Source organism: Dermacentor albipictus, chromosome 6 (assembly GCF_038994185.2).
Source record: "Dermacentor albipictus isolate Rhodes 1998 colony chromosome 6, USDA_Dalb.pri_finalv2, whole genome shotgun sequence".
Taxonomy (NCBI): domain Eukaryota; kingdom Metazoa; phylum Arthropoda; class Arachnida; order Ixodida; family Ixodidae; genus Dermacentor; species Dermacentor albipictus.
Genome location: NC_091826.1, coordinates 24,550,878 through 24,577,008, shown reverse-complemented (window position 1 = coordinate 24,577,008; position 26,131 = coordinate 24,550,878). Strand labels below are relative to the sequence as shown.

The 26,131-nt window shown below is 44.2% G+C and overlaps 1 protein-coding gene across 2 annotated transcripts; it reads right to left on the bottom strand.

The window, feature by feature from the left end:
* Positions 1-735: 735 nt before the first annotated feature.
* LOC135896472 (uncharacterized) lies at positions 736-25,896 on the bottom strand. 2 transcript variants are annotated; one of them, XM_065424870.1, is made up of 8 exons: positions 25,252-25,888; positions 21,372-23,501; positions 13,471-13,628; positions 11,903-11,934; positions 10,644-10,774; positions 8,365-8,462; positions 7,756-7,787; positions 736-1,195 (listed from the first exon to the last, which is right to left on the bottom strand). In XM_065424870.1, exons 2-8 carry the CDS (start codon positions 23,474-23,476, stop codon positions 1,070-1,072), a joined length of 2,682 nt encoding a protein of 893 aa, XP_065280942.1. In that variant the 5' UTR covers positions 23,477-23,501; positions 25,252-25,888; the 3' UTR covers positions 736-1,069. The 2 variants fall into 2 exon arrangements, 1 of the variants encoding a protein (XP_065280942.1); XR_010562713.1 differs by lacking the exon at positions 11,903-11,934 and having other exon boundaries at positions 1,090-1,195; positions 25,252-25,896.
* Positions 25,897-26,131: the final 235 nt, after the last annotated feature.

Genomic DNA, 26,131 nt, shown 5'->3' with positions numbered 1-26,131 from the left:
TGGTGGCAGCAGTGCGCTTGGGCTGGGTGACTGACCAGCCGGCTTCGCTTCCTTGTGCCAGCCGTTAATCTTCCCATTGTGCAGGCGCTTATCTGCTCTTGTGAGGAGAAACTGACGTATTTTGGCAGTTAGCGCCTAAATAATGGCAGACACCAAGGTGCCGCACCATGTGGTTGCAAGATTACCTCATAAGCTCATTCATCTATTATTTGTTTTAATTCTGATATTTTCACTGCTTTTGCAATCACCTTCGGTTTACAAAGCGGTATATGCGAAGTTCCACTATTTTGAAACATACCGTGGCCATAATTTTGGATGGAACGGATTGTTCTCACTGGATTATTATGGTAATGAGTGTCAGCAGTATGTGTGATGATACGGAACACATGTGAAATATGACAACTTCGTGGCAATGGGCAGAACTATTATAGAGTGTGCAACCCTACAAGCGGAGATAAAGACAAAAGGGCACACACAATGATTATAAAGGTGCTCTATTTGTGTCTTCATTTTGTCTTTATCTTCTAGTGATGTTCGCATCAGCTTGCTACAGTGAATTGGCAACTCAGACAATTGTTCCTTTTATCATTAGAGGATGGAGCTGCCAACAACATGAAAATGAAAAAATGAACAGAACCAACATTTGCAAGACTGCAGAAACGTTCGTCATGTTAAATGCAGCACAAGGCATCAAAGTTCGGGTATAAGAAGGTGATCAAGAACTGCAAACACGGGTGATTTTGACCACTAGAACTTTATAAGTCAAACAATGTACAGGTGTGCAACGCAGTGTACGCGCTAGTAGGAACGCAAGAGCCCGTGGCAGCGCTCCGCCGAGTACCACCATCGGCACCTCGTGAAGTCTTGGCAGACGACCCGCTATAGCAGACGACTCGCTATAGCGGACGACTCGCTATAGCGGACGACTCACTATAGCAGACGACTCGCTATAGCGGACGACTCGCTATAGCGGACGACTCCCCGGGCTTTTTTCTAATCGCCTTGATTACGCCTGCGCCGCAAGCCATGGGCCTCGTGTTGCCACTGATCTGAATACAGTCAGTCTCAGTCAAAACGCTCTTGCAGCAATCCCCAAACTCCTCAGGAACTGGAGCTTTACTGCCTCCAGCACCTGGTGTATGATGGGTGGGATGTCCTCCGTCATGCGTTTTGTAAGCCTCTCCACAATTTCCTCCTGAAAGAAAAAATAACCGGCACTTAATTTTAACCCACATATACCCACAAAGAAATTATAACTCTGGACATTTTTACTAGTCTAACACATTATTCTGCTAGTCTTGGCGACTATTTTTATTGCTGGAAGCTGTACCAGTGTAGGCGGTTTTGTTTCATCAGATTTTCTGGACTATAAATCGCACCTTTGCATAAGTCACACATCCCACTTTTTGCGAGCTTCAAGGGAAAAAAAAACTGCTACTGAAGAGATGCCGGCAAGTAAGGTGCACTTATTTTAACTCGGCCGGCATGATGAAATGCATTATTATGCACACTTGTACACTCATCGCAAAGTACTGTACTTATCCGTTTCAGGGCACTAAATCTCTAAGAACGAAGTTTTTACAAGCCGTAAATTCTAGCAGAAAAGCTACTTCAACCAACACTCCTCTCAGGCACAGAAAACCAACATTTACTGCGCTTCACTAGAAGCCACTGAAGGCCTCATCATTCGACACAGTAAAAAAAGTACAGCTACTTCGGCCGGCAGCATCGCTGGGTCAGCGTCAATGGCCTCTGAATAACATTTACTAGCTGTTGTAGGCACATAGCTGGCGTTGCTTCTGTGGCATGGCGTACTGGGGGAAAAAAGAAAACACTCATATTGGTCGCACCATAATATATAGTTCTATACATATATGTTGTACCATTGTACAAGACACACCGCTGAAAATTTTGGGGAAGAAAACATGACTGATAGTCCTGAAAATACGGTAGTTTTGCTGTGGTGCCCATTAAGCTAACAAGTATTTTTTTAATAAAAAAGAAAATATTGAAATAACAGTGCCAGAGGTAAGGGAACAATTTTCTGGTAATGCATTATTTGTTATGATGGACATCAGGTATATATTAAATCACTAATGAACAAAATCACTAATTATATTTTACTTATCAGCTAGACGATGCATTGTAATTTCGGAATTGACGCCGTGGCCATTGTGGTGCGCTATGATGACAGGTAGTTCTAGTTGGCCAGTGCATCAGCTTGTTGACATAGCCTACTAATACATTATAGTGCTGGCGCTGATAGGCCTAGTCAACTAATAAACGCTCGGTCTGGTCCTGGTAGTCTAATAATACTAGGCCAATAGCAGCAACAGTAACCTAATAGACTATTACATTACTGACACCCCCAGCTATATGAGGGGGCGTAGTGAAACTATTAACTGGGCCAACAATGTACTGTAAATATTCACTTATAAGGTGAGGATGCAGTTGAGAGACCCTATAAAATTAACTTAAGTATGCACATTAATAAAAGGGGATACAGAGAAGCCAATGAGTAATTCAGACTCGGCAGAGATTGCCCAAAATAGCAAATAACCGGAAACCCCCGGAATAGTCAATGTGGGTTATAGGGGCAAATTTTGCCTTGAGGTGTGACTTCACAGCCACGCATGTTTCGTCTTATGGTGAGGCTTCACGGCAGTATCTCGAGCCAAACTGCAGTGAAGCCACACAAGGAAGCAAAATTCCCACTTCTGTGAAGTTGCACCTCAAGGCGAAATTTGCATATAACCGCGCCCCGCCTTTACTGTTAAATTCGTCTCATTCTCAATGTGGGTTATATCTGCAAAAGATACGGTACTACCTCAGCTGCCAAGTTTATCAGTTGCTATGGTTTGCACGGGCATTTAAAATCTGCATTACCGTAATTGTGGCGCTGCTGCCGCTATATAGAAACAATAAGTGAATCTATCAGCCTCGCAATAAGGTGGGCTGGGTGACTTTGAGGCTAAGGAGTCTGGGAAAAAGCCTCGCCTTATATTCGAAAAAGTACAGTACTTCATAGTAAATTTTGAGAACAGATGTTTCGAAAGCTGTTGCTGATCTTAGGATTTTCATCTTCACAATTACCCAGCTTTAGTTTTGCAAGTGCAACATGTGCAAACAGTATTTTTGAGACTGAATCAAATATGAATTGAATAGTGCCAGAATAGAATTGAATATTGAACACTTTTCAAATTGTTTCTGAATAATGAGCAGCCGCTGTCACAATATAAAACAATGCTCATGTCCTAGTATACATAATGTTAGCAAGTCTCTATCATTTCATTGCACATTATGAAAAACTGCTTATTAAAAGCACAAATGGAACATTAGGAACAAATAAACCGTTTGTTTGCAGACACAGGACTCTTCAGACAGTACGAGCGATCTCTGAATAACTGGCAAAATCTTCCTCCCTGAATCATGTAGTTTGCTCCACTAATAAGTTCCCATGACTATACTATGTCCACGGGGATGAACACTTATACTTTCATTAGAGATTTATGTTTATTGCACACAATGATAAATCCACTTAAAGACTGAATTTACCAGGACACTATTTGATTGGTTATTTGAGAATTTTGAATATTTGCACATCCCTATTTAACTAATACCATACAAACTGGAATATAAGTTGAGACACGTTCTTAAAAAAATAAACAGGTCACCCCTGTCTTATTAGTGGCCTTTAGCAGAATGTATCCATATTGAAAGGCTATTGCTGGCACATCTTTTCGTTCTTGTCGCTGTGTATTCCTGTGTGCACTCTTCCAATCAGCCTCGTGCATGATATGGTTTCTTTTTTTGTCCAGTGAAAAGAACACCACCCACGCTCACTGAGAGCAGACTTACCGAACAACCACTCTGAGATACCGCAGGAGAAAATTGACTGGCGCCCCCTACTGAGGCCCCTGAGGCGTTGCCTGTTGGCACGGCCAGCCTCGTGTCCATCATCGGCGCCGATGGACCCTGTCTGCTCTCACCCTAGTTGTAGTTGTTTCACACTGTGTTTCTTCCCAGGCGGTTCATGCATCGAGTATGGCTTTATCTGCTGAACAGAAGGTTCATTGACCTTTCGCCAGGTCTCTATGCAGACCATGTGCAGTACATTCCCTCTGAAGCGGCGAGTACCACGGATATGCCGCCAGAAATTACAGATTCATCGATGACAAGCCAGTCATCAAGGGATCCTAGCAATGCCAAGCTCACTGAAGCGGATCCAGGTTCTTCCTCACCACCAGGAGACCTCGTGGAAGAGAATCCGACTATGACAACCACGGGCGGACAGGCTAGACTTGGACAAATTTGACGATGGCAAATCCAAAGTTGTATGCCGCAAACAGCAGGCACGTACGGCCGGCTGCGACGAATTGGACTTTGCCAACACTGGGTGAGTCGAGGGCTGTGCACCCAAGGATCATCGTGACAACAGACTTGCTCGCCTCCCCCACTACCACTGAGGGACGAGAAGGTCATCCTATAACCACTGGGTGGCCTTAGCTAGCATGCTGTGGACCAAGGCAGGCCTGAAGATGGAAGATTGGGGGTACTTCATCCTTCGGACTAGACTGGATCAGGATCTTACGGTTGTTAGTACACCGTTGTTGCATGTGGCCGATGCCCTACTCAAAGAAAGCCACGCATGATGGGCGCCTTAGGCTCTGCCCTGGTCACATTCGAGGGCCTCCGACTGCCTCGCTTTGTACACTTCCTTGAGGCGGAGATGCGCTGCTATCCGCACAGTCCTGGTCAACCGGTGTGCAGGACATACATGAGGATGGGTCACCACAGTGACCCCTGCCCCACACCGGACATTGTGCATTGTGAACTGCACGGACTCAAGAACTTGACTCCCTAACATTAATGTACCCCTCACCGCAAATCCTGTAACAAGGATAATCCAACCACTGCACTGGACTGCCCAAATTGACAGCAACAGCCCTTCAATAAGACCTAGGTTAAGACCTAGGAAGGCGCTCAGGTAGAAGAAGTGGATACTCCGAAGTGGCTACTTCGATAGTCAACTGATCAAAACTGGTTTCGCTCAGCTGACCAAGAAGTAGCAGCAGCCACCTCACGCCCGCTCGGCCTTGCTGGCATGTTCAAAATCCCAGATCTGAGTCCACGCACTACAAAAGGCCAACACCTATAGCTGACCCAGGGTCAAGCGCCAGATCACGGTCCAGTTCCCACACAAGACCACACTCGCGGATGCCAGTCACCCACCCTGCAGTGAAGTGTCAAGCTTCACTGATGCCACCCCAGCCATGCAAGCAAGCGTTGCTTTCTAAATCTCACGACACCCAGCAGCTCATAGATCAGCTGTCCTTGCAGTCCCGGCACCTTCCACCGCCTAAATTGCACCCCAGGACGTAAGCGGGGCCAAAGGAACTTCACAACTCAACACACAATTTTTCAGAATTTCCCCACTGTCCTTCCGAATGTGGGTGAATACCGAACCCCTCCGTGAACTCAATTACCTCTTGCGAATGCATAGCAGGAGACTCAGTCACTCTGGCAGAAGATTACACAGGTTATTGGCCGACATGGTAACACCTATAGAGGGTCTCACTACTTTGGTCGCAAATACATGCACTCAGCTCGCCCCCAGCTGTAGGAGAATAAATCACCCCTATTCATGACTGCCACTCAGTGATAATGAGGCTGGTGGAGACACATAGCGACTGCCAACTAACGGTGTAGAAATGGAATTGCAGGGGGTTCTGTCAAAAGCGGGGCTCCCTGCAGCAGTACACAGTCACAACCAAACGACTTCCCCGTGTGACTGTACTACAAAAACCCAATTGCGCCCTCAAGCTAACAGTATATAACATCTACATGAGGAATTTGTCACTAGTAGGCGCTCTAGTATAAAAAAACACGTGTTCCTGATGCTTTAGACACAGATATCTCCCACCAGATTATAGGAATCATCACGCAAGGCAGACTTAGCCGAAGGCTTTGCATCCTGAATGTACTGTATAAAGTTTCTTTCCCTTTATAAAGCATTTTTTTCATCGCCTACTTATTGAATTCATCGCCTACTTATTGAATTAAGACGTCTTGGATGCACACTGGTGCACGGGGAGTTCAATGCACGTCACCTGGTGTGGGGCTACCCTAGAGCTACAGCCAAGGGGACACACCTCTGGAGTGTCATTTGTGACCTCCACTTTACTTTAGAGCAAAGCTCTCAGGTGCCTGTTCTTGTGTTTAGTGTCGGCGTCCCTCGGTGTAACTGAGCGAACGAGCGCAACGGGGAATGAAAGACTGAGATAGTGAAGATAGCGCGAGAAGAAAAGTGCAGCAAAACCATGAGGCGGGAAGCTGAGGAGGAAGGTATGGCGAAATCGTGAGAAGAAAAGCGTAGTGCCGCATAAGACAGGCTCTGCGGCGGCGACCGCTACGAGATGGTGCCAGAGTAGCGTGCCGTCGTCTGTTCACCGATGGCATGCAGCAAGCAAGTCCACCGATACCACATATAGAAACAAAATGCTGCATGAGCAGAAGTCTGTCTGCGGCAGCAGCTGTGACTCGCACCCACGCGTCACTCACATGCTGCCACTCGCAATCTCCCGATTAGCGAGGCAGTCACGCCACACTTCGTTTCATTTGCAATGTGCTGCTTGAGAAAGGTTTTCTGCGCCAGCCAATATATCGCGAAATGAAAACACGCATAGTGCTGTGCTCAAATTTCACATTGGGGAGTATCGTAATCGTCAACAAATTTTTTCTCATCTTTTTCTTCCTTGCAACCTTTTAAGACGGCAAAAAGAAGAAAAAAGAAAAAAATGCAAAAAAGCATTTTTTTTTTTTTGTGCGCGAGTGAGTTTGATGATGAATATATGATGAATATATAATGCATGACCATGCAAAAAATGTTTGTCGACAAGGTAGAATTTACTAGGAAAATTTTTTTTACAATAACAAAAGTGGGCTTCACAGCACATAAGTTAGTGTAAGCTCCCAACATCACGTGCAAACGATTCTCGTGATCATATAAAGCAATACCACGCGAAAAATTTGTCAGAAAGGTGAAGTTTACTAGGAAAAAAAGAAACGTTTTACACTGTAACAAAGGTCGGCTTCACTGCACACAGGTAAGTATATATGCTCCCAACTTCACTCTTCAACAGCTTCTAATGTTATTTACAACAAGCACAAAATAAAGCACGCCATTTGGAAGAAGCAGAGAGAACACAGGAGCCCGAACCATTGAGCGTCTGAGAAGCGCTCAACAATCCGGTCTCATCCATGTTCTTGGCAAGTTCTTCCTTGATGAGCTGGGGTAATCTTTCGTCTTAAAGGCTTAAGGTAAAGGGTTGACCTGTATTCCAGTTTTTATGGCAAGTCGACTTGTGGAATTTGTTAATGAGCCGCCTGAACATTGCTATTTGTCGTGTTAGTAATGTTCATGAGGCCAAATATTGCTATATGTCACAGATAATTTAAAAAAAAAAACAGTATTTGTCCTGGCAATAAACATGTTCCTGAATCTTAAACAATCAACATCTGAGAAAGCCACAAAGCAGGCAGTCAACTCTAATTAAACTTGAAGAATAACGTTAAAAGACCCAGAAGTACTTCAGAAAAAAGTAAAAGCAACAGAAAAATTTCGATCATTTTCACTTTTGTTCAGGAAATAATGTTTCTTATTGTCGTCGAGTCACTGCAGCATTAACATTTCATTAAAAAAAATTTTTTTTACTTGTTTGAAAGTTCACATAGCAAAGCAAGTTAACTACTCACATGAAGATCCCAGTAGTCCTCATGGCCAGCACCTGAGATCAGAAAGAATAGAAGGCTAAAGTGATGCAATGAATAACAATCACTGTAAATGATCAAAGAAATATGAATGCGAAAAGCTTCGATCTGTAAATGTGTCGCTAATGTACATCTAGGAACACAATCAAACACTGCAATGGAGAATGTATCGTTGGTATTCCGTAATCACCAGACACTGACAGGAACACGGTCTTTCCTGTGGCTACTTTCCAAGAGAATGAGGAATAAAGAAAAAAGCAAGGCAATGATAACGATCAGCGATGATGACTATATGTTGTGCGCTCAGTGGGCAATTCCAGTTGGCACCATGGCAGGCAAGTCATAACCGAGATATGTGACAAAGGGCGAAGGAATAGAAAATTAAGTGAGAGATTATGAATACGACTCCTGGTGTTCTTTAAGCATGCACACAGTCCTCGAGGCACAAACGTTTTCACGTTGTGCCCCCATTGGAACGCTGTTACGGTGGTTCGCAATGAAGCCTGAAGTCGTGTGCCCAGTAGCAATACGTCATAGCCACTGTGCTGCAGTTGCGAGTAACTTGCATACGTGTTTAGCCTAGTCAGTACCAACCTGCAGTTGTTTCTGGTGCTTCAGCTGCCTGCGATTGCAGCTGCTCCGAGCCCACTGGAGTCTTTGAGCTCTCCACGGAGGGACCGTTTCGGACCGATCTGGTGAGGTGATGAAAAACTAACATCAGCAGGCGCAGGCACATTGCAACATGAACAGCGACACTGGCAGACAGGCTCTAAAATTTAATGCCACACCTTATAAATTCCACTGACAATGAGGTTTGCCAACACAGCCCAACAGGTTGTAACTTGAACGGAGACTAGTCTGTTTGTTTGCTCATGAGCTTTTGAGTGCTCATGTCACTCAAAAGCGAAAATGTTCGCAGTAAGTGTTATTCGTAATACATATTATGCTGACATTTAAATGACACAAAGGTTTCAAAGGTGGATAGAGCCTAGGAAAAATTATACACAGTGACTAAACGAGAGAAGCCACTTGCTGGAGTCTAAGGCTTTACATGACACTGTTGATATTATATGCTGAAATAACTAAGGTTTCACACCATGATTTGTGGTATATACTAAAGCAAAAAGACGGTACTCATATCAAACGTGAACCAATCCCACTGCTCCACAGTCGGCCCTTGCTTAAAGACCAACTGCAACACAACTTCGCTTTTGATGGATTGGTTATGAATGAGCAATAAGTTGATGCCAAATGTATTGAACAGGAGGGGGTTGCAAAACAGTTTGCAATATAATATATGCCTAGCTAAAGCTTACCTTAAAACTCCGCACGTCTTCCAAGATCAAAAAGAGAAAGAGAAATCTACTTAGTCGTTTCTCCAGGGTCGTGTTGAACACACGAGTTCACATATACTTTTGCAAAAAAATTTTGCAAGTCACTTGCGCTGCGGAATGGTCTTTGTTATTCTGATTGCAATGGTAACTACGCTGACGATGAGAGCCTGCATCGCCCGGACATGGGACCACCGTGGGCCTCACATGCGGTGAAGCAGTCGTGCATTTTTATTCAGCCTAAGGTCGAAATGGACGCAGCGCGGAAGAAAACCAGCCTGTATGGATATGCACCTTGCCACCCTCAGCGCACTTCTACTGCATATTACACACGTAAATGTGTCCGAACAGTCTACCATCATATGTCGGCAATGAGTCAACCAGACAGGCTGTTGGCTCATGTTTCAGCTTCGGAACTGACTGCCTGTTTGAACCAGTTTTCCTTGCTCCTCGTTCGGCCTAAGCCCACCCATCTCTTGTGCGTCGCAAGACCCGCCGACACCTCACCGTTCCTTTGTCCTCGGACCTTCCCGTCTGGCCGCTGTGTCAGTGACTGCGAACACTACATAGATGCTGTTAGATTCAAAAGCGACTTTCAGCTTCCAGAACAAGCAAGTCTATCCCCACTCACACGTAACCCTGTGAGCACAAATGAAACATGTCCAGTGCCAAATGTGGTCCCGCGAATCACAAAGCAAAGAGTCCTGCCCGCTGCAACGATGGTCTTTCTGCAGAGTGGTTCTCTTAACCAAAATGTAAGGTGAAAATGCATCTTAAGTGGGGTTTCTAATCAAGTATTAGTTTCCGCTGCTAGCAAAACCCAGAAATTGTGTTCACGGAAAGCCCTTGTTTACAAGAAGACAATTAGACCCGACGACGTAGGAATCCCATGCCCGTAGTCACTCAGCCAAAAGATTGACTGTCATCTATGTGTTTTTGCAGAATGCGTGCGGGACCGGGAGGCCTTTTACGTTATTGAAGCAGAGTGGTGCTACACTTCGCACTGATAATGAACGGCCACATTTTTAACAATCCATTCCATAAGTGTAAGCAAGCAAAACTGAGCTACACCCTGGTCATTCTTCTTTCATGGCATTTACCGCCCTTCAGATTCAATCGCTTGTTTGACGTCATCTGACGAACGGTGCAATTTCAAATTAACTGGCATTAAATATGACCAATGGTGTGAGAAGCTCTGTGCAGCGTTGGATGTATTGAATCTGGTGTTGAATGGGAGCCTGATACATGCGTAGTACAGTGCTACACTTAAGTAGACAACAGCTCAGTGCATCCAAGTTTGACATATTCAGGATCGACTCATTACGGATTGTTAGACATTAGGTAAAACTAAAAAAAAAACACTTCTAGCCGACATCAGCAAGTAATGAATATGTGTTCTCGTAACAAACATTGTATATAAGGGAAATACTCCCATGACGGATGAAATTTAATTACTGCAGGGTTTGACCACTCCAAGGCTTAACCGCACGTTAAATACTCCCTCATTTGGCAGAGCATGTGCATGCAGATCTGAAGGCTGACCTCACACCAGCTGCTTCCCCAGTGATCCCCATGCGGCCCAGAAACTCGCGCCGGACTGTCTGCAGCTCCCGTTTGATGACATGTAGGACCGTTTCCTCGATGCCTGCGGTAATCCATTTCAGAGTTTCTTCCTGAAAGAAGAAATAAATGACAGTTGCTTCTAACACATAACATTCCTAGCAAAAATTATAAACTACTGAATTTGTATACTATTCTCTTAGTCACTGTATTTGTTTTGCAGAACTTTCTAGTGGTAGCTTAATAGGTTTTTGTCTTACTTTTGCTGTGGTGCCCATTAAGGTAACTGGTTTATGCTCAATTCTTGATCAAGTTTTCTTTTTTTAACGAAGGAAATATCGAAACAATTCTGTCGAAGACATGGAAACAATTTTCTGGTAATTCATTATTCGTTATGGTGGACATCAAATTTATACATTAAATTACTCATGAGTTGGCTAATCCACAGAAGCTATACTTACATTTTAATTAATAGCCTTAAGAGTGTACTGTAATTGCAAATCAATGTACCCTCCTTGTAGTACATTATTGTGCCAGTGCCAATAGGCCTATTCGACTAAAGGACACTTGTTCTTGTACTGTTAGTCCAATACCATAAATACATCAGTAACCTTATAGACTATTAAGTTATTGATGTCCCCAACTGTGTGATGGGGCTTTTGGGAAACTGTTAACTGGAACAACATTGTATCTTACAGTAAATACTGAGAATGAATGTCTCAAATATGCTGCTAGTCTCGAGATGTTCGCAAAGGAGGAGTGACTTCACAATTACCTAGCTTCAATTTTGTGAATTTCAACATTTACCCTAATATGAACCAATAAAAGTCAATTTGTGGAAGTTTGCCAATTAGTTTCCTGAATATAATTATTTGTAATGTTAGTAATGTTCATTACATGCCACAGATGATTAAAAATACATAGCGTTTGCCCTTACAATAAACTTAGTCCAAAATCTTAAACAATTAACATCCTAGAAATCTACAAAGCCAGCAGACAGCTCTCAACAGCCTTGAAGAATAATAGAAAGGACCAAAAATTACATCACAAGAAAAAGCATGGCAAAAGAATTCTTTAAATTTCAAATTTCTTTAGAAAATTCATTTTTCCCATTGTGGTTAAATCACTGCAGCATCAGCAGTTAATCTAAAGTACCTTCCCTTGTTTGAAAGTCAACAAGTTGACTAAACAAGAGGGAAGGAACGATCCTGGCACGCAGCAAGACAAGTCAACGAACTCACATCAAGATTGTAGTCTTCGTCATCAATTTCACCTGGAAATAACAATGAGAGGGGGGAAGAACAAGATTAAATGTAAACAAGGCTAAAAAAGATGCATTATTTCGTACCTGCTGTCAAGATTTTGAGTGAAGCAAGATTTCAGCTTCTATGCATAGTATGAGGTCTCGTGTTATTGTTGACAGGATGTGTTCTACTCTATAATATCCTGTTTGCATTTCATCAGTCCAGAATAGTACATCATGCTTTTGCAGCTAATCAGTCCACTCTGAATATGGTATTGAAAGGGTTGGCTTTCTTTCAATTAAATTACGAATTTCCTTGCCTTATAATATTAAATGTGCCTTTTCTGTGCCATCGTCTGAACGCCAGCTTTATGAATACACTTGTTACCTGCAGCATAATTTCATATTAAACATGCAGTTCACCGGATACCCTAAGCCGTGTTACATTGTTTTACCGAGTTTTTCTTTTTGTTTTACTAAACCATTATTGTTATTATTGCTTGCATAAATGTGTGACCTGCTGATATTTGTACTGTTAATAGTACTCTGCAATCACTGTTAATTTAGTTGCTGCTGATATGTATTACTATTCTTTGTAGTTTACTGCAAGAGGTCCCACTCAGGAGTCTTGCTCTGGATCCTCTTTCTGCACATTATATGTGCACTAGTTTATATGTAATTGTATTGAACACCAGAAATACTTAACTGCAAACAAAAGTCTCAACATCAAAGATCAAATCATGTGGTTCAGTGCCCCAAAGCAATACAAGGGATACCAGAGACATCACAGCAGGAGGCTCCTTCACACCAAAATAATGCATCAAAAGCAAAAGCTCTCATGGAAATACGTAACAACTTTTAAAACATTTTATACACATCTAAGGACATTTCTGGCTGGATGTATGCTGTAAGCTTGAGTAATATGTGTAAAGTGCTTCAGTAAAACAAGTTGGAAGGTAGAAGTCTGGGTCTTCTACCAACAGTCCTCAGAAAATTGAGAACTCTCGGTGCCAGAATGTCGTCATGTAGGCATGGGTTAACTTCTTTCATTGCTTTTTACCATGCTTTACATCATGCATGTCTTCACAGTGGCTCATTAAATACATGCAGACATGAAATACTTTGTATTTTCACATCTGACAATTTGGCATTCCCGTAGAGAGTTCTCAAATCAAGTCCCCATTCTGCAAACTTGATAGAGCTCACAGGAGAGTTGAAAATACGTGACCTGTCTTGTGGCTGGGCGCTCATCATAATTCTAAAGATGCAAGGAACATGGTGAAGATAAATTTTCAGTGGACAGAAATAGTGCCTGAAGGCGTTATCTCGACTAATTAGGGTTCTTTAACAGGCACCTAAATCTAAGTAATACGAGCATTTTTTTTATTCTGCCCTCAGTGAAATGTGCCCCTGGGGGGCTGCGAATCGAACCCATGAGCTCATGCTCAGCCGCAGAATGCTATGGCTACTGAGGAGCCTTAGTGCACACGTGTACAAGATTACACAGCATATATACACTAGGGCCGATTTTCTTGCTTCAAGATCTGAAGTGTGGACTCTGCTTACTGTGCTCCTCAGTCAAGTCATCTCTGCCAAGCAAGGCTGCTGCCGGTTGCCTTGTTCCAGGCATGACAGAACGTGCTACCAGATGCCCAGACAAGGTGTCAGCAAAATCGGCACCGACGGAGCCTTGAAATGCTGTTGCTTCAGATGTGCCTAAAGTGCTGAAAAAAGAAAAAAGTGCAACAGTAACAGAATGAAGATTTAGCATGCATACATAGCTTGAAAAATAGAAAGGAAAAAAAGAAAAGGCGCAGCTTCACCCTTCTGCACCTTTTCTTTTTTTTTTTTTTGGCTATGGCAAAGTATTAGAACATAACACAAAGTAAGGCCCATAGCTTTGCTGGCAACACAAAATGCAGTAGGCATTCGCTTAATGACTAAACACGTGTGGTTTCATGTGCCTAAATACATACGTGAACAGGGTTTACTCAATGGCCACAAACGCTTGCAGTCGCAACACTGGCGTAACAAAGAGCGCGTTAGTAGAGGGAGCATGCATGCTTGTCCCCAAGGTAACATTCCATGTTGTCACCCTTTTTACCATTTCACTGTATCACGTCTCCAAAACTCAGCAAACCACACATGACTTCCAATGCTGGGCCCTTTAACATTGCCTCGATATGCAGCTTATTATAAGAGTAGCATACTGTGTGCATTTAACCCCTCTTCAGAAAGACCACCTGTCCTTCCAGCAGCGACAGTGACGCTCATTTCAAATGTCCACGGGGTCATACAGGATATGGGTTATGTTGACAGTTAGGACGAGGAGAGCGTGCTCCTGCACCGTTAAATTCCGTAAGATGTACGATATCGCTCACACCAACACCTACCATGCACCAACAGCAAGATCTATTGAACAGCAGTGGAAACGACCTTTAGCCTTCCTTCACAAACAAGACGTCATTTGTTTGGCTGACTTAAATGTCACCATGAAACTTGGGGCTATACTAGTAGCACTCCAGATGGCCGGTAGACAGCTCCTACAATCAGCATATGAAGCACATCTTTCTTAAACAACACAACAATGCAGACACACGCAGGGAACCACGTGGGCCGCACAATAGAATGGATGTGGCGCAACACAGGTGGAACACTCAGCAATGACCATTGCATATTAGAGGTTACCGTACCCATTGTAGAACAAGGGCTCGTACGAAGACTCGCTGCACACCAACACACCTCACAGACTGGCATAGATTTACACGAATGCTGGCTGACACCACCATCGACTCTCTGCAAGAATGGGAACTACTCCTCAAGCAAAGGCATAAAGCAATGGAGGTGGTGCAATAAACACAAGTCCAACAACAGGTGGACCATTATCTCATTGCTTGTTGAGATAGGCACCACAAACTAGCCCGAGAGTGGAAAAAAACAAGAAAAGCAAGCATCTCAAAGAAAGGTTGGACAACGCTACTGCAAATAATTGGATGCAGATTTGTCAAACTACAGGCAACAACATGCGTACAAGCAGAGCATGGGCACTCTTCTGCAGCCTCCTGGGCCATCCAGAAAGTAAGGATCACCAGGAAGCACTTCAAGATGACATTTCAGGGAGTGATATTGCTGAATGCATTGCAGATCACTGCTACCCTATAGCCACCTCTCAATCAACACTTTGGCACCTCCCTGAGCTGGACCCCCCAAACAATCGAAGTGAACCAACTGTTCACCATGGGCCAGTTAAAGGCTGCCCTCAGTACGAGTAAATGTAATACGGCTCCCAGAGAGGATGGCATAACAAATAAGATGCTACGCAATTTGCCAGACGACTATCAACATTTACTGGACATGATAAACAAGGCATAGATGCACAGGATGGTCCCCTACGTGTGGAAGGAGGTGAAAGTAATGCTCATACCGAAGCCCGAAAAGCCTTTGACTTCCGTATCGAACCTACGTCCTATTTACCTGACCTTAATCGGATCTTGGACCCTGACTACACTGGATCCAAGAGAACAACACATAGAGGGATGCCAGAGTAATCAAATTCGCGAACTTATGTCAACATAACAGTCCTCAGTTGACAAAGGCAGCAGTCAACTACAAGTCATTGTTGGGCTCGACATTCTGGGTACCTTCAACAATGTTGCTCACAAGGCTTTTATAGAAGGTCTCCGTGATATCCAACCAGGACAACTCTTTATCACTACATCAGGGGACTTACATGGCGTGGGCAAACAAAGTCACAGCACGGACTGCAGGGCTCTGTACTGTCATCCACCCTGTTTTCACTCGAACTCCACCACTTCTCACACAAACTCTGGCATATATATTGACACGTGTACTTATCTTTATCGGGCAACCACGTTTCGCCGCCTAACAAATGTAATCGCACAGCGTGGGACGCACCTGCATGTATCCGAAGTTTCTGGAAAGTTATCGATGCTTCTATCTGATGTCTGTTGTCGCCGAACCTTATGTTATCTGATTTTGTCACCTGACGCGAATGGTGTAGAACTTTGTGGAAGGCACGCGGGTGCGAACGATTAGTCTGAAACATTCAACGACTGCTCTATAAAAGCCAACGCGCTTGACCTGCTGATCAGATTTTCGACGATCACCGAGCGTGTTCGCTCGCCGCTATCGTTGTGCTATAAGTGTAGCCTGTTTTGTGGGTACAGGTTCGCCCAATAAAAGTTAGTTTTGTCGTTCACAGTATTGCTACTGTGTTCCTTGACGTCACGACCACGTGACAATATCTTGAATCCACAATTTAGGCTGACGACATCACACACTGGGCATGCAAAGGATCCTCAGCTCAACTGAAAAAGACCTCACAGCAGGCCATAGACACCATTAAGTAGTATCTCTCCACAATAGGGCTAACTCTACAGTACCAAGTCTGAATACTTGATCATCACTAATAGTGCAGGCCCTCTGGCAGAAGAGTATTCGCAAACAAATTTCTCTTACAGCAGGCCATAGACACCATAAGGTAATTCCTCTCCACAAGAGGGCTAACACTCTACAGTACCAAGTCTGAATACTTGGTCATCACTAATAGAACATGTCCTCTGGCATAAGAGTGTTCACAAACAAATTTCTCTCACAGTAGACAGCAGTGCGATACTGTCAAGTCAAAACATGGAGGCGCTTGGATACTGGCTCCAAGACAATGGCGGTGCTACACCTCAGATGCATCACATCACAGAGCAACTCTTAGAAATCAAATGGCTACTCAAATGCGTTACAAGGAAGGTTAGAGGCCTCAAAGAACACCAGGCGCTACAAATCATTAAAGCCGTGGCAATTCCAATAGTCATGTATCAATACCCCTACTTGCAACTTATGAAGATGCAGAAAAGTAAACTGGAAAGACTGTTCCGCTAATTAGTCAAGACGGCACTTGGTCATTCAGCGATACTATCGCCTCGGCCATCAGGCGCACACTCATTCATTGGCTTGTAGCGCAAAATCAGATGAGCTGATTGGCTGGCTGAGCACTACGTTACACGAAGGCGATAATATCGCCAAAAGTGATCGTGTGTGAATACGTCCCCTGGTCTCCGCAAGTATGCCCCAATGCCAGGATTGAGGGGTCAGCCGCACACTGCTCTCGACGACATCAGCCAGCTCAGAGAGGAGGCACAACATACATGGTTGGTTCCATAGCACACCTCAAGGCAGAGCTCTTCTCGGCGCGCTTGGCTATCGGTCATCTAACACACCAGATTGCACAACCACACCGCCCGCCCTGGGCTATGCTAGACAACACAGGGGTGGATCCTCTTTCACTAAACAAGAACCCAGAGATACACGTCGAGCAGACAAAGCACCTAACACAGCACAGGAAGACTCTGCTCTCCACACTGACGTCTCTTCGGGACAGAGAGGGTGCAGAACAGGAGTAGCGACACCAACAACAGCATTCTTCTAGGGGCTACACGAAAATGTCACATTGCAGACTCACACCAAACTTCTGTTCATCATGGAAGTGGTTACTGCACATTTTTCACATGGCAGAAATGCCATCATTAGGACTAACGGTCAGGTGGCATGTAAAGCCATTATCGCTAACTGCCTGGTGTCAGACTTGCACCAAATAGTGAGTCAACGTTTCACAAGGCATTCAAACAGTACAGTCAGTATACAGTGGATTCCTGGTCACGCAGGAATTAGGAGGAATGAGACGGCATATGCTATCTGATATATATGCCATTGATAGGCCATCTCCAATGCATCTCTTCCAGGTCCTCCTCTGCAACGGCGGGAGCAAGCCTATTAATAATAAAACCTCATCAAAAAAAAAAAAGTGGACCCTGAAGAAAATTGAACTCTCGCATGAATATAGACGGGAGAGACATACTGGACAAGCTCCAAATGAACACCGTTCTCCACCAACCACCTACTCCAACCATGACAAGGCATTGCTGTAGATGTGGGCATCACCACACTGCCTACGCCACACTTTATACACAACATACAGGGGAGGCCGAGGTGACCCTCATGTTAGGCATGCGGTGACTTGCTGGACAATGCCCATGTATTGTGGGATTGCCCGGGAAGCTGTGCTGCCGTGCAAGAGTAACTGGCCTCTATTCCATCCTCAGAACGGCCAACAACCCTGGAAGGGTGGCTTACGAACCTCCCTCTTCAAAGCATGCAGGCTCTGGTCACGCTTATCTAGAAGCTCAGCCTGGCCAATTGAAGAGACAATACATAGGTCGTAAACTTGGTTTTCTTTTAATGTGAGAGCATTAAATGGCTCATGAGGCGTAAAATCCAGCGTTGGCGGCATGACCGCACGAGGGTCCAAAAAGGCTATGAACCCTCAACCTTTGGTGGATGTTGAAACCACAACCTTTGGTGTTAATTAAGGTGAAATTAATTAAGGCACAGTTAATGAAGATATAGCTAAGGCACTCAAACCTACGGCCATTGGCAGGAGTTGAACCCACGACCGTTGGTGTAAATTATGTAACATTAATTAATGACCGTTAATTCATAGTTAATTAAGACACTCAAATTCAAGGCCATTGGTGTTGATTAAGGTACAGTAAATAATATATAGTTAATTAAGGCACTCGATAGCTAGATCGTTGGTGGGAGTCAAACCCACGATATTGTGTTGTGACATAATGTCTAAGCATTGGTCACAATGCTTTTGCATTCATCCACGTAGGGATAAGTGCCCCTAGAATTTTTTGTAATCAATATTGATTGTTCTTTCTCGCTCTCATATTCCAAAACTACACCAGACAAGCCACCATCCTGGGTCCAACATCCCTGTTGTCAACATCAGCAGCCAAGTAGGTAGTACTGACTGTGCACATCTGTACGTTACACTGCCTTTTTTCTTTTTATGTCATCTTGGTGATTTGTCTTAGAGTTTGGCATAGAGAGCAAGAAAATAAATCACATAAGTTGTGCTGGTGGATTCCTTTCTCATTCCTAATCACAAGTCTGCACTGTACATCTCTGTCTGTCTTTTGCATAGCATTTCAATGATTACATTCTTGGTAGCAGGTGATGGATTGATGTGGTTTAACATACCTAAGCAACACAGGGGCTGTGATAAGTGCAGCAGTGACACGCACCCAAACCTTGGCAAGTGTTTTTGCATTATGCCCACATTGGAATGCAGCCATCAGGAGTTGAACCTGCAACCTCATGATCAGAAGTAGACTGCCCTTCAGCCACTGATCTACTGCAGCAGACATTGCAGGTGCTCTGGGTGGTGTACACAAGTAACAAAAACCTTCAGATATCGGCCAGTTTTAGCTTGTCCATAAGTGTATTACAATCTGTGGAATATTGGTGACAATGGTGATGATTTATTGGCATCCCCTTTGAAAGGGAGCAACGAAAAATCGATTAATGCTTCTTTCCGCTTCAAATCCCAGCACTTTTGAAAGGTCGGCATTTCCTACAGGTCTTGCTGGGTGAATACCTTCACATTCAATTCGGATGTGGTGAGTTGTTTCCGAATTTGTGCTACAACATGCACATGGCTCATCCTGTTACGAATATTTGCTCCGGTACAATTTTTTGTCCTTAAGCAACTAGCTCAACCTCAAATCGCAAGGCACTGCCCTTTGTGCTTTCATACAGATTTCTCATTCTAATTCCTTTCTTCCCATTCTTGTAAATCTTCATAATCTTTTCTTGTTTTTAATGCAAAAGCATTCAATGGCTTATGAGGCAAAAAATCCGGCATTGGCAGCCTGACCACACGATGGTACAAAATGGCTATGAACTCTTGACCTTTGGTGGGAGTCGAGCCCGTGACCTTTGTTGGCAATTAATGCAAAGGTAATCAAGGCACTGTCAAGGCACAGCTAAGTAAGAGAAAGTTAATTAAGGCACTCAAACTCATGACCTTTGGTGGCAGTTGTACCCTCAGCCTTTAGTGTTACTTAAGGCCCTCCTAATGAAGATGTCGTTAATTAAGGCACTCAAACTCGCAACCTTTGGTGGAAGTTGAACCAATGACCCTTGATGTTAATTAAGGTGAAGTTAATTAAGATAGAGTTAACTGCAGCACTCGAGCGTATGACATTTGGTGTTAAGATGAAACTAATTAAGACACAGTGAATTAAGATATAGTTAATTACGGCACTTGAACCCACAACCTTTGTTGGAAGTCGAACCCTCGACGTTTGGTTGTGGGAATCAAACCCACAGCCATACGTTGTGGCATAATGTTTAAGCATCACGCGGTGGTCACAATGCTTTCATATTCATCCACGTAGAAATAACCAAGTGCTCCTTGACTCTTTTCTTTTTTTAGCAGCAGCAGTGATGGCACTGTTTGGTGGTGTTTAGTTTAACCAAAACTATTATTGCAATGACAAGCAATGTGCTACACAGGTGTTGATCATGTAAAGGAGTCTGCAACACTGTAATGATTCTACAGTGGCTTTTTCTAAATTTTCCTTCCATGAGAACAGCATTTAACAGCAAAAAACGGTTTCTGGCACTTTGTAGTTGGACCAGCTGCCACAGGATGCCACAAGTGCTACCGCTGTTCACAACTCCAGCGTTCTGGTACTCTGTAAATTGCAACATGTGCATGTACGAACAAGCTAAAACTCTGTTGGTAATGGTCATTCGTAATGTAGCACATGATGTAACAGAAGCAAGCAAGCCTCATTTCATTTATTTTCGTTGTGGGTGGTATCCAAACAAAAACAAAACACGTCTTAGCAGCGTAGCAGAATTACAATAAGGTGTTAACAGGGCTTTTTTGAATTTGTTGGCATTGACGATCAATGGCCATTACTGCAGTTCACATTCTACTGCAAAATTTCAAGCAATTTCATTACTCCATAAGTAGGTACTCATTTTAGTTGAAGAAAGCAAAATCTAATTCTGTTTTAATTGTAGAAACAAACTTAAATTTTGTGCACTGTTGCCACTGTGCTGTCACAGTACAAAGTGGCTGTGTGTTTTTGGATAAAAACTACCAAAATAATTACAGCTGAGCCTCAATGTAACGAATGTGGATCTAACAAATTATTGGGTACAATGAAGCAAACCTAAAATGCTTCACACCGATATCAGCATGTAACGAATATGTTATCACAGCTGGCTCAAACCAGAAAAGGCCATTTTGAGTCCTCACACGTACAATAACTGCCGTCTTTCTCTACCTGGAAGGCATCCTCTGTTTGGCCCCTTCGACAGCATGTGTTTAGTGTAAACCAAAACCAGCAATAATTACTTTGCCCATGGGTTGAGCATATGTGTCAATATGCATATAATGAATATTGAACATAACGAAGCTAATTTCAGGTCGGATGCTGCTTCCATTCTAATGAAGTTTGAATGTAAGAGCAAATGGAAAGCGCGCAAAAACCAAAGTGCTCACTTGCAAAAAAACTGACGGACCTTCTGAAATGCTTGCTCAAAGCTTCACTGGAAAATACCCTAATGCTTCTCGCAATCACCATGATACTCACCATGGCATGGCAATGCCGACAGGAGCAGGACATGTGGTTTTCTGTGTGGCAGCAACGTCAACTACTCCAGAGGACCGACTGTGGTCGAGTGAGACTGCAGCACAGGGTTTCCAGCCCGATGACACATCAGAGTGGACGATGCCACCCTTGCGGGAAGTAGAGAATGCTCTTGGTAGGCAGACATTGGGCTCCTGCAGCTGAACCGTCGTCTGCTGCACTGCAGGTAGGTCAATGCTCTTGGTTGGGTAGAGCGAAGTGCCCTCTCCAGGAGTGGAAAGACACTTTTGGCAGGCAACAAGGTTGTATTTGACTGCTGCGAAACCACTGCTCCCCTTCTCGTCCCTCACAGAGGCAAGAAGGGAAGAGAAAATGTCCTCACTGCGATTCACGTGCGGTTTCACAGGGCGCTCGCCCGTCCACACAAGTGTTGCGAGCCAGAAATCGCTTTCAACTTCAACAGCATCGACAAAGACATCCACCTTGTTTTCAACAGCAGGGCCTTCCAACAACTTCCTAAAGGACTGGATCTTATTGCCCTCCCCGTACACAGTGTCAATGAGCGTTAACACAATCGTGCCATCACAATGGCATTTTACGTGCCCCAGTGTTTCAGACTCAGCATGAAATGTGCCTCTGTACTTTGACATTTTTTTGCGGGCGGAGAACGCTACACTGACACACTGGTCAAGGTGACAGCCACCACGTACATGTTTCTTCCTGATGTCAGCACAAGATGGTTTCTTTTTTTTATTCTCCTCTACTGCAGCTGCAGTCATGGTAGGCAGCTTGTAAACATTATTGAACACTTTGGTAGACTGGCTGCGCTGGACTGTGGTCACCATGGTTGGCTGCCACTTCTCTTGCCTGCTCTGAAGAAGGTTTTGCTTTGCATCAAAGCACACCTTGTCGCCAACACTGGATACCCTGGGCAGTGCCTCTGAGGGTTTCCGCAAGGTCTCAGGAATGCAGCTCCTCGCAGCTGCAGTTGTGATAGGTGCCTTGTAGGCATCATCGAACACTTTGCTAGACCCAGTGCACTGGACTGTGGTCACCATTGTTGGCTGCCACTTTTCTTGCCTGGTTGGAACAAAGTTTTGCTGTGCATCAAAGCACACCTTACCACCAGCACTGAATCCCTCAGACAGTGTCTCTGAGGGTTTCCGCAAGGTCTCAGGAACGCACCTTCTCACCGCAACTGCAGTTCTGGAAGGTGCCTTATATTCATCACCGAACACCGTGCTGTGAGACCCACACCGCTGGATTGTGGTAACCATGGTTGCCTGCCACTTCTCTTGTTTGCTTGTATCATGGTTTAACTGCGCGTCAAAGCACACCTTGTCACCAACACTGAATACTTCACACAACTTCTCTGTGGGTTTCAGCAATGTCTTAGAAATGCAGCTCCTCATGAAGAAGGCACACTCTGCACCTTCAGGACCAAAACTGATGAGCCCACTGTCGAGCTTAAGCAAGTGAATGGTGCCAATCTGGTTTGATATGTACTCTTCATTGCCCACACGAGGCGCCGCGACAGATAGCAAATTGTGCACAGGCCGAGATGCGTCTTCATGAATTCTCACATGCGTAGCTTGGTACTGGGCACTTGTGCCTAAATCATCCTTTTTCACATCCATAATGACTATGTCCCCTACTTGTAGACCTAGTCTGTTTGGGTCATTTGGCCTGCCATGCTTGACGACTGTCCTGTGCACAAAAACGAGTGCTTCCACAGGATGTTTCATCTCAGCGAAGCCATAGCCACTCATCACATTGGAGATGTAGCCCTTGACATCACGGAAATGTGTGACGGCGCCTGCCTCGTCTTTAGCATTGAACTTGTGCTTTTCCAACGTGCCTGTAGACACCTGGTGGGCTTCCGAATGAGTATAGACTTTATCATCAGAGCCTACGTAAAGTTTAGTGGGAAAGTGACTGACAATTAACTCTATGGTTTCTCTTGTTGCCGCAAATCGTCCTCTGAATCTTGCAGGAAGTTGGGCAAGCATCTCTTCCAGTCTTGCAATAGGCACACCTTCTCCCCATACTGCAGTTTGGACATGTGCCAGTAAAGTCTGCAGGGCAACAGCATCATCAGGCCCTGCCATGATGGGAGCAACCAGTAGCAGCTTCCTGCAGCAATAGAAAAGTACTTATACGGAATTGCTTTGTTTAGTAATAGCCAGAGCCAATCGTCTCTTTGTTTTTCCAGCTTTCACAACAGTGCCAAACATGCACTTCACTCTACATTTCCAAATAACCTCATAACTCGCAAATGGCACTATTCAGCGCAAACGGAGGAGGGGGGGGGGGGGGGGGGAGGTAAAGGTGCTACTTAATTCGTATGCTTGATATAGTGAATGTGCAAAATGACAAACTCTGTTAACCATGCCCACATAATTAAGCAGATATATATGCCATGTCCAACATTACGGGCGTTCGTTCTATTCATTTGAACAAAACAGCAGGAAGCAGTTGTAGTACCAGATGCTTCCCAAGCTTGACTATGGCATGAACACCGCCGTGGCAACTTCACCATGCAATCAAAATTACTTCTTAATGCAGGAATATCCAATACACTTGAAACACTTCCATACTACGAGATGGCAAGCTGTGGTATTGTTGGTATTTGTAGCCAATGGACCTCCCAATGTGATACGCGCCTGCTCTTCATGCTACCAGCAGGCAGGAAGAGAAAGTGTGCCTCAGCTGTTAGCAGCACAATAAGCATGCTGTGCACGCGGTCATGTGCACCACACGCACGAACAGCCAAAATCGTCAGGTCTGGGGAAGACAGCTCGTAGCACAAATAGACACATAGATTGCAAAAAGAAAAAGGGGTTTCAAAGAGAGGGCGATGTTGGAAATGGAAGACGTGCTATTTTCTGCAGCCCTTGAAGAGGAAGCTCTAGCTCGAGCCCAAATCTGCTCAGGCCCAACTCTAGCTGATGCTGCCCATTCAAATACATGTAAAACATAGAAATGCTTTTCTGAGATAACCACAGGACCGATTTAAATAAAATTTGTTGCAGTTGAGAGGTAAAATCAAATTCTACATGCAGTGACTGATGATAGAGGTAGAATTTTGATTTAAGGGCTGAATTTCTTTAGATGGATTTTCATAAATTGGTTACATTTGAAAAAAATATAGAATCATGATCTTTACATATTCGTAGCTCCGCACGAAGAGCAGATTTTGAAGTTGTGTAAACCGAATCTATTAGACCATCCAAAGCGGACACATTTGCGAATTTGTTACATTGCTTACATGGGTATTGCAAAAGTTCTACTCACATATTAGTGGTCTATTTGAGAGCCATATGCATAGCATATAAATCTTGTCCGCTTTAGATGTACTATTAGATGCAATTTACAGACCTAAGACACTATTTTACATTGCCGACTTGCAAACTTCAGTTTCGTTCTCTGAAAATTTCCCATTTTCAACAATTTTTTTTTCAAAGAATGCATCACCTAAATAAAAACTTTGCTGCCACCAGACACTACAATTTAACTTTTTTTTCTTTGAAATGCAATAAATCTCGTCAAATTTGGTTCAGTGGTTCCCGAGAGAAATGATTTCTCCTCCCCCATGCATAGCTAGGATCCCCCGGTTCCAGTGAGTTTTCCTGGTGGTCTGTACACCCAGCTGCATCATCTTGACACACTTCCCTACTCCCCCAAACCGTTGCATCTCTAAGATACGTAGTGCACCATATATACCAAAGGGAAAGAGATGGTAGGTACGTTGATCCCTTCACAGAATAAAAGAAAGAACTTCGCCAGCAAGCGTCGCGCAAAATGACAACAAAGCGGCTTGAGGCGTTCTTCGGTCGCGTGCTATTTTTCTGAATGCACGATAACATTATATTGCGAGTCTTACCTCAGTAATGAGCCGGTCTTCAGGTGAACTCATCCGAGGCTCCCTAGATGTAGTAGATGGCCGCCGTTGTGCACCGGAAGACAATGGAAGAGCGCGCGGACGTAGTGAACGCGTGGGCGCGCGGTGTAGCGTTCAACGGCGCAGACGGCTATGTGTAGATGCGGCAGCACCTTTCTGTCTTCTCTTGCGTGCTGTTTCCACGGTCAATTCGAGTAGAGAATGGAGGAATTTTCATTTAGGACCACCCACTGCGAGGACCAAGCGATGACGCGTGTGTAACGCACACACGTACGCTTTGAACGCACTGTGCGTCTTCGCGCCATTCACTTGTCAGATCGTATCTCTTGCGGCAGACATCATCATCGCCGCAAGTTTGAATTTGCTCACTCAGGCGTCCCATTAATTTATAACCGCACGGTGGCTTTTCTGCAAGCGGTGTTGTCCCCATACAAGCATAGGTCATGCGTAATGTTTGCGCCCTCCTGCAGTAGGATGCAGATTGAGCGTCACTCGAAATCTCGCAGCGGAGCACTTTTGCTCGCACGTCGACCTTCCACTTCAAAGTGGCAACATAGAATGGCGACATGGTGGCGACATCATATATGGCGACATCTCGACAAATCATAGAGTTGACATAACTCTACGCAACAAATTAAACCATATCCGAACGTCGTTGCCCCATCTTGCGGCCACTGTAACAGCACAGAAAAAGAAAAAAAAAGGAGGTAAACCAGTGTCGATTGACGCTAAAGAAGTTATTCCGTGTAAAATGCTGATTTCATATGTTCGAATCATTGATTCGTATTGTAATTCGATCACGCGTGTTTAGTTAATTGACCCTTTCTTTTTCACCAGTTGACAATGGAGTGCGCCCCTAATC